Source organism: Mastomys coucha, unplaced genomic scaffold (genome assembly GCF_008632895.1).
Source record: "Mastomys coucha isolate ucsf_1 unplaced genomic scaffold, UCSF_Mcou_1 pScaffold20, whole genome shotgun sequence".
Taxonomy (NCBI): Eukaryota; Metazoa; Chordata; class Mammalia; order Rodentia; family Muridae; genus Mastomys; species Mastomys coucha.
Window position 1 is genome coordinate 141,293,108 of NW_022196903.1, and position 9,651 is coordinate 141,302,758.

The following is a 9,651-nucleotide window of genomic DNA, read 5'->3' on the forward strand; positions in this document are numbered from 1 at the left end:
TGACAGTGTATATAGATTGTACAATGTTGGACCTATTTATCCAATTACCAAATTAGAGAGATCATTGGCTGACAATCAACAAATTTTCAGTTCCTCATATTATTGGATTTCAATCGATTAGGATATGTTGGTAATATTAATTTTCAAATTCAACAGTCTCTTCTTAGCACTTTAGTCAGTGATAAGTCTCTGTAATAGCCACTCCCCCACTCCCCCATCTCCATTTTCTGACCAAAATGCTGACAGTGGCATAGAGATTGGGTGCCTTTGATCATGTGACCATTCCTAAGCCAATCGCTGTGTTATGCATAAAGCAGTTCCTTGTGTGACTAAGGTTAGGCCATTTCTTACTCTGTAGTTTAGAAGATTTTATGGAATGAAAGGTTTGTTATTTATCTAACTTTGAAAAGTGAATAGGTAGATCTTTCAAGGGGAAAGTATTAATTAAAAAGTAAATCATATTGTATACTGACATAAATGGGTCTGCATCAGTACTCGATAATCAGTAAAGGACCCAGGTGTTCACAAATAGGAAACTGATTAGAGAAATTAAAATGAATATTTAAATGGAGACATTCTCTTCTGTGTGTGTTTGTATGTGAATCTATTGAAATTTACTAGACAGGAAATAATGTGGCAAGAATCACCTACAAGCTGCAGAGTTGTGGGATAGCCTTATCACCAACTCTGATAATTCTGGAAGTTTTCCTGCAGAGCCCAGGTACACCAGCAGACACACACTGCACACTCACTAAACAAGAGACTCAGCTTTTGGAGGAGAAATAATTCGTTCCTAACTCTAGGAGGCACCAGCAGACAGCACGCAGCACATGTAAACTTGGGTGCCATCGTGAATCTACTGGTCCTTGAAGTCATATCTGTGCCTCTGGACTTTTCTTGAGTCCTGTGAGCCTACCACATGAGAAATGCTTGTTAAATGCGCAAGATGCCTGTCACACCAAACATGTGCTATGTGTACCTTTTCTGCAACAGCAAGGAGCAACCTTACCTTTGTGTTGTTCATACACAACTCAGAGCATTTTACCCTCAACTACAGAGAAGGGTCACAAGCTTTTTAAAAAGAGATCTATCTATCTATCTATCTATCTATCTATCTATCTACCTATCTATCTATCTATCTACTTATCTACTTATCTATCTAGTGTATGTGCATACTTGATTGTATATATGTGTACTACATATATGCAATGACCTCCACAGAGGTCATTGAATCCCCTGGGTGCTGGACATCAAACACAGGTCTTCTAAAATTAACCCGAGTCATCTCTCTGCCTACAAAACCGTTGTCTTACTGCTAAGAAGTAAATTGTCAAGGGCTAGAATGATGGGTAAGAGGGTAAAAGTGTTTGCCACCATGACCAACAACTTGAGTGTGATCCCCAGAACTCACATGGTAGAAGGAGAGAGCTACCCTACTCCAACAAGCTTTCCTCTGCTTTCCATACATGCACTGTGGCCTTCCAACACACACACAAACATATAAAATGCACACACACACACACACACACACACACACACACACAGATACTCTAAATAAATTAATTTTTTAAAAGAAAGATTAATTTTTTTAAAAAAGAATTGTGTTGCATGAAAGATATTGGATGTTTGGATTTTTATTACAAATTTCTTAGTCTAACTCTGGTTCTACATAGAATGTTTCTGTGGTGGTTGGCTACAGTTTCACTAAACATAAATGTGGGGGTTATAATTACAACTTCTTGTTATTACATAATGACAACCTGTTACATTGTTCCTATGGTAAAAGCAACAAAAAGTAAAAAGAATGACAGAAGCAGAGATTTGTAACATATTAAGCACAGCCTGGTTAGGATGTAGCCAACTCCCCGTTCTAATGATCAGGGCAATGACTGTTCATAGGACAGCAAGCTACTATGGAACATATCTCTAAACCAACCATTAACCCAAGAGTAAGTAATGGCTGGAAATGTACAGACAGCAAGAATAGATAAATATTTGTTTATTTAGTGTAGTAGAATTACCAAGTGTATGTGGATCATACTCCAAGAATTAAATTATGCTAGGCAGGACACCTGTGCTTCATTTAATTCACATCGACATCTTTTCTACCCCATGGACCTGTGACACTATAAGGGGATGTGATATGGCAATGTGGCAAGGCTACAGGAGTAGCCTTGGCATTATGCTCACAGGTTCCTGACACAGCAGGTAGACTGTTGTGACTCTGGAGGACACATATTTTGAGAAGCAAAAAGAACTGACAAAGACAAGCTTGTCTGATGTGTGCTTACCACATTTACTGCCATTAGAGGCACACATATCTCCCCCATTTAGTCAATAAAAATCTAATCTTCCATTCTCCCTAGTCTCTGTTTTTCTTTGGGAGGCAATGCCATCTATTTGGGCCATTTCTTCAGGCAGTCACTTAGTGTAAAGTAGTAAGACAGACAGCTTTGAACATGGCAAGAGTCTTTATCAATATACTATGAGTGTGCCATAATTTTGGAGCTGGGGGAGTTTTAGGTTTTCCCAGGAAAATCTGGAATGATTCAATTGACTCTCCTACCACAGGGCACTTTCAAAACAGAGTCCAGTGGTCTGTTATCTGGTCTCCAGCTGATTTTCAAAAGGAAAAATGTCCACTCTCCACCCCTGTACCCTGGTGACAGAAGATGGCCTTTTCCCTAAATCAAGTAGATCTGAATGGAAGCCTTTTACCTTAATTGGCTGATGCCTGGGGACACCAGGGGTAAAAGTGTTTTCTACAGAGGTAGACAGACAATACCATAGTAACCAACACCCTTGGCCCTCTCTCTGTGTCTTGTAGAAGTAAATAAGTCACCCAAAGTCAACCCAAATGTGGAAACCTGGCAAAAAGGATGTTTGATGCATGGTCATTGTTTGTCCCTGGGTAGCAGTGGGCACACATATCAGTTGTGTGTGGAAAGGGTGGTGGTCAGCAACATTTCTGAGTGTCCACAGAGGAGTGAAAGGGCTCCGCAAGAAGCTGAATGTTCAACAGAAAACCAGCCTTCCAGGGCACGAGGGGGCAGGGAGAGCCTTGGAAAAACTGAATACTGAAGTTTTGGAGCAGGTTGAGAGGTAACAGGAGGGGAACGGTCTCCTCTCCAAGGTGGTCCCATTTTAAATATGTTTTAACCTTCTTACAAAAAGTGGCTCTCTGTGTATGCTTACATACCGCCTGCCTGCCAGCTAGCTCTCCCGCCGCCTTTGCCACCTCCCTAGGGAAATAGCTGCTCACTTCTGGGTTCTGTAGACACCTGGGCTTCCTGGCTCTCTCTCTCTCTCTCTCTCTCTCTCTCTCTCTCTCTCTCTCTCTCTCTCTCTCTTTCTCTCTCTCTCCTCTCTCTGTCCTCTCTCTCTCTCCCTCTCTCTCTCTCTCTTTCTCTCTCCCTCTCTCTCTCTCTCATGTGTGTGTTTTGTAGGGAAAGACACAGAGACAGAGAAAGTCAGAAAAAGAAAGAAAATGAGAGAAAGACACAAATACACAGAGAGACTGAGTTAGAGGTAGAAAGACAAGGAGAAATAGTGTGAGACAGACATGAGAGACAGAGACAAACAAAGAGACCTTTAGAGATAGAGCAAAAGCAAAATAGAGACAGAGGAAACCAAAGAGAGAATGAAAAAGAGACAAAGGTACACACACGTACACACTCACACACTTGTACAAGCACATACACACATATATACACACAGACATGTATACACACATATACATGTACAGACACATTCATACACAGAGAGACAGAGACAGAGAGAGACAGAGAGAGAAAGAGAGCAAACCTTGGAAGAGGAGTCCCCTCAGGCCGAGGAAGCTGGTAGGACAGAGCCCTCAGGGAGCTGGAAGCAAGGAAGTAACTAGAAGTACAATTCTCAGAACCCACGATTTCCTTGAATGCACTGAAAGCAGAACTCAGCTTTCCTGTGACATTGGTAAGCTTTTGCTAATACTCTAGCATTGGGTAGAGCTTGCTGTGAACACTTTTTATCTTCTTTTACTGGGCAAGCTCTCATCTAAGGCAGAGTTGCACAGCCTTCAAAACAGACTAAGAATCCCATTTCTGGGGATGTTGCACATATGGTGAGGGATTACAAATTAAGCAAGTGCATATGTATATAACAGGTTCCCAGAAAACAATGAATGTTCACCACAACTATGATACTTTGTTCTTTTTTGACACAGTAGTTTTTTTTAATGTTGTAAAATGCTACAAAGTATAACTTTAATTCTAGAAGAAGAGGGCAGCTATGGGTAAGGCAGCCCTGTCTCTTCCTGCACATGTTGGGTTGGCCAGGCTCCAGCTCTTCAGTACTTGCAGTTGGTGTTGATGCCTGGTTTCACCAGCCCTTGGGATGAGTGAAAGGAAGACAGATGGGAGCTTGGAGCTGCTAAGTGTGTGGGGCTTGGCTTGTTACTGTTTTGCATTTATTTTGTACAACATGGACCTCAACAGAGCCTCTTAGCAGTTTTTCAATGACAACTTGGTGATCCATGACCATCAATTATCTTACTCAAGTGCAAGATGGGTGGACTATTTTTTTTTCAGACCCCCAAGGCTGTGTGTACACGGCAGGGAGTAGGAGTCTCTGTAGTAGCCTCTAGCTAACAATCCATTTTTCAAGGGTGACATACCTCATGTTTATTCCAATTTATAAAAGTCCTCCAGCTCTTAGGAAGATGTTTTGAAGTTTAATTAAAATGCAATTTAAAAACATAACACATCCACATTGCACGCGTGTTAGGGACGTACACAGAGACATGAATGTTCGCATCCTGATGCTGGTGGGTCTGGTTAGGAGCTGTGTACATTAATCTTCTGTCAAAAGAGCAGCATGGCTCGTCTGCACACTGGGCCCTGTGGGTAACTTCTATGCCGTGTATTCATGGGAAGAGAACCTGATATTTTAAATTCTCCTCCCTTCCTGTGGGAGGTTGCTGTACCCTCAACACAGACCCTTACTTCTTGTGCCTATGGAGCTGGAAAAGTCCCTGTGAAACCAGAGGCTGAGGAACAGAGGCCACTGTGGTGCACGGTGGAGAGGCTGGTGTTACTCCCCAAGCTTCTTGTTACTGGAACGGGAGAAAGGCTCAAGGTGGGAGTCAGAAAAACCCTAAGCTCAGAACCCCCTTTTGTCTCTAGAGGCTTTGTTTAGTCTTCTTAGTATTTTGAAATCTCAAGGAGAATTTATTGGACACCTATTGGACTGACAGTTTCTGTGCTAAGGCTGGTGTGTGGTGTTGGGTGTTGGGCATTGGACATAGAAATCTACAAGGTGATTAGGGAGGCAGCAAGCTTTAGTGCTTCTCTTGAAGAGTGGGCCCTGTCACATGGAGGCAGAGTCCATTAGAATATCACTTTAGCCCCTGGTGCTTAGAGTTTTCATTCTGCCTTTGAAGAGCTCACGTGAGACTTCATGAGTGATATGGAACCTGGCAACTCTATAATAGAATCTTTCATGGTAGCCTTGTGTGTAAAACCTTCTGGGTCAAGAAAGGAAGGGAAGCAGGAAGGATCGGCACTTATGGGATGACCTTCATCCTTAGGTTCAGGAAGGGTTTTAGGAACACTTCCTAGTTCAAGTTCCCAAAATGATCTCCAGCATTTACAGAAGATGAAGGTCCTGCTGGCTTGGCTTCTGTCCATAGGGAGTTCTGAATTACCATGAACTTTGTTGGCAGAGGGGATAGTAGCAGCTAAACTATAAGGAAGTTGCTGTCGATTATGAAACTTTAACAGCTTGGAATGAATAAGAATTCTATCTAGAATAAGCTCAGGCATGTTAAGGCAGATTGGACACCAGTGATGGACAGTTTAGTGTTTAATGAACAGATACAGGATAGAAATTAAAGTCACACTTGACTCTTGTCTTCCTCTTGGGAGCAACTTGAATTTAAAAACATTGACTTTTTTTGTCCTTGTGTGAAGTATGAGTCTTTAAGTTGCTTTGTGTAGCCAGCACACACTAACCATCACTGTATGCAGTCTTGCCTTCTAAGAAAATATTCAGTTTCTTTACATTTCCAGCTTGACACATCCAGTAAGCCAAACTAGCACTTGTAATGAGGAAGGAAGATACCAGTGTTGACTTTTAACTTTTTAAAAGATGATACTGTTAACCTGAGGTTTTGCTTATAATGTAGCTCAGAATATTTGAGCTCTGTTACAAAGTCATGTTTCACAATGATGGCTAAGACAGCATAGGTCAAGTATACAGTTTTACATATAAGTGTCATTATGTATGTGTCCTTTGGGGCTAACTCTACATTTATAAATATATTAGGTGTTTAATTAAAACACAAGCTCTGTACAAATGAAGATTAAGGGGCCTACTGGCAGATTTAGCTTCTTTTGCTTAATTTCTGAGTATCCAGGCCAATTCACCTCACTTAAATTGCTATTGCTTGATGAATATTACCTAAAGCTGTAGTGATGTAGAATATAGCTTGCTACATTTCTGTATGTTGATATTTTAAGTCTTAATTTTGTATTTGTGTTTTCTGAAGGTAATCTTGTTCCCTTCATATTCATTTTACAGCCCTTTTTGCACCAACTGCCAGGAAAGCCAGGGTGTGTGGGGCTTGGGTCTAAAGGTCTAAAGATAACGATGGTATCAAGAATGCTTTGGTAAGAATTGGTGACAGAAGGCTGCACAGTTCCTTTTTCCTGCTCCTAGCATTGGGCTACTTAGAAAGATAAACTCAAAGATGATAGGCTGCATTTAAAAGGTCAAGCATGCCTCATTATCTGAGTATTTGCCAAGTGTGCGTTACTAAAACACATTTTTTCTTTTTCTTCTCTCTCTTTCTCTCTCTCTTCCCTCTCTCTCCCTTCCTTTCATTTTTGAGACATTAAGACATGGTCCCTCTCTGTAGCCTTGATATCCTAGAACTCACTATGAAGAACATGCTAGCCTCAAACTCATGGAGATATACTGGTCTTTAACTTTCAAGTTAACTTTCAAGTGCTGTGATTAGAGGCAAGTACCACCATACCTGGCTTAGAAATGCATCTTTCATGGAAACAACTTATAAAGATTAGATACAGTCTTTCCAAGGTTTAGACTCTCAGATGGAGTTTTACAAAATAAGCTGTAGCTATTTTTTTTTAAGGTGTTCCAAAGTACTTGCATTATACAGGGCTAGAGTATCATATCTTAGCCTCTGAATATTCTTTAGATATGCAAACCATCTCTAACAAATCCATAAGAAGTAAGTACAATATCTCATATTTACCTGTCAATATAGGTTTAAAATTCTTACAAATGTTAAAAAGAGTCTTTGAAGGCTATGAGACCCAAGAGACAACACGGATAAAGACAGTCCAACCCTATATTCTCCCTGTGTTTCTTACTTTTTCTTCTTTAAAATGCACACATGTCTTGTATCATTTCATAGTTTTATGTAGATGGTGTTGTGTTGGTTTATGTAATCTGCACATTGGTGTGGAAGAACCCTGGAGAAAGTTACTGCATTTTTCTTCCTAAGTGCTTTCAAGCATTTGATAGACATCAAATAGGATACTGAGTACTGGCAGAACACTCCTCAGCATGTGTGTGCTTGATTCAGAGGGTTTGGGTCTTATGTGGAACATACTTAAAGAACACAGTTTCAAGTCAGGAAGAGGTGGTGGTGGTGGCACATGTCTTTAACCCCAGTACTTGGGAGGCAGTGGCAGGTGGATCTCTGAGTTTAAGGCCAGCTTGTTCTATACAATGAGTCCCAGGACATTCAGGGCTACACAGAGAAACCCTATCTTGGAAAACAACAAAACAAAACAAAACAAAACACAATTTCACAAGAAGGTTGAGAAAGGAAGAGAGTGAAATTCACAATGGAGATAGGGTTCCCTGTGGCACTAAGAGTGTTGTTATTAGAGCTTCTGCAACTGAAACACAGCCGAGGGATCCTCCTCTGACAGCCTTTTGACTTGTCTAGCAGCTTCCAAACCTTTCTCTCTTCTTTCTCTAGGAGGAAACCATAACCAGCAGAATTCCTGAGCAGACCTTTTATTATTGTTATGAATGAGAGCGAGCCCTTGCAAACTAAACTTTATATTGGCAAAATTTATTCAGAGTCAAAGTCCTGGGCCCACCTCTCCCTCTGGGTTTTAACTCTGGACAACCCTCTTTGACCCTTTCTCCTGACTTCTCTGCTTATTTTTTTGCCCTTTGTTGTCTTTATTTCAACTCGAAGTTCAGGCTATTCAGCCATTCTATTGACTTGAACTGAAATATTGGACAAAATACATTTTAAGTGGTTTTTAACTAAAAGCTAATGTGGACACATTGGAATAGATGCCCATATAAACATATTAAGCTTAGGATTATATTCAAGTAGAATTTCTAAAACAATGTGTTACATTTCTCTGATTAGAAACTTTAAAGAATAAAATTCACATTGTGAGTCATGGTGTAATTAGATTATATTTTATTAGACATTCTTTACAAACTTAAAATACTGCTATTTTTACATGCACAGAAGGAAATCAGTCTAGATAATTATATTTCAGAACTCATTAAAATGAACCACAAAATAGAGATACTTTTTTGTGTTAAATTCATCCACATACTCGATATGTATACCTAAAGTGCATTATGTTACAAAAAAACAGTCAGCAGCACCAGATACATTTACAAATAAATACATCAGTTGACAAAATAAATTATGGTAACAGTGACAGTAATAATTGGATTAGCCTTGGCAAAAAAAGGAAAAATATTCACATGACCCATGTGCAGTTTCCTGGGGAGACAGTCTGATCCCAATGCATTTACAGTATGTACAGGCAATAAATATGTCTAATACTTTCCATATGTTTACTATTACAAAATCCTGTAACGTGTCCTTGGAAGATCTTTGATGAAAATTTCAATGCGTCCTGTGAAGACAAGGAAGGGGAAAAAGAGATTAATCTATCTTGCAGACCGGACAACACTCAAAAAAGACGTGAAAGAGCCAGGCAGGATCTCAGTGGGAAGAGATGGCGGGACCTCAAGCTGTACCCTATGGAAAGTACCACATAGAGTCCTCCCATCTCAGGAACTTCAGCTATGGCTGGAGTCCTTGATCCAACTGAGAGGTCAGTGTGGCACAGACAGAAGGGGGGCGCCTGGAGAGCCAACCATGGTCTGCCAGAAAAAGGAGAACCACACTGCCTGCCAGCCGCATGTCAGGAAAGAGGTGTGGTGGAGGACCCGGAGGATGAGGCAAGCTGGGGCCTTAGTCACCAGTGTTCCTCACTTAGAAGTTTATTTCTCAGTATATCAGGCCTGAGTGGTCCAAAGTTTGTTTATTCTGCTTGGGTGCTCACTTAGCTGTGGACTGTGAAGCTGGTGGGTCTGGGACGCTGGGCGCACATTGGAGGAGGGGTTGTTAAACAGAACATGCTGTGTTCATGTGACAAGACCTGCCATTTTTTGAGCTGTCTTTACATATTCAATATGAGGTTGATGCTAACTTTAACCTCAGAGACAAAAGCAAGAATCACCTGTCTCTCTTGGTTTGATTTGAATGGATTTTTCAAAAGAAACAAAAAAACGTTCTCTTAAAAGAAAGACTCTCTTGCTGGGCGGTGGTGGCGCACGCCTTTAATCCCAGCACTTGGGAGGCAGAGGCAGGCGGATTTCAGA

At 40.8% G+C, this 9,651-nt stretch overlaps 1 protein-coding gene across 1 annotated transcript in view; it reads right to left on the reverse strand.

Moving 5' to 3' along the window:
* Positions 1 to 8,432: 8,432 nt before the first annotated feature.
* The window catches only part of Pthlh (parathyroid hormone like hormone), an 11,158-nt gene continuing 9,939 nt past the window's right edge, over positions 8,433 to 9,651 (reverse strand). Inside the window, exon 4 of the mRNA XM_031383936.1 lies at positions 8,433 to 8,900. Within this exon, the coding sequence (XP_031239796.1) occupies positions 8,891 to 8,900 (10 nt within the window). The 3' untranslated portion in view covers positions 8,433 to 8,890. The remainder of the gene's footprint in view (positions 8,901 to 9,651) is intronic.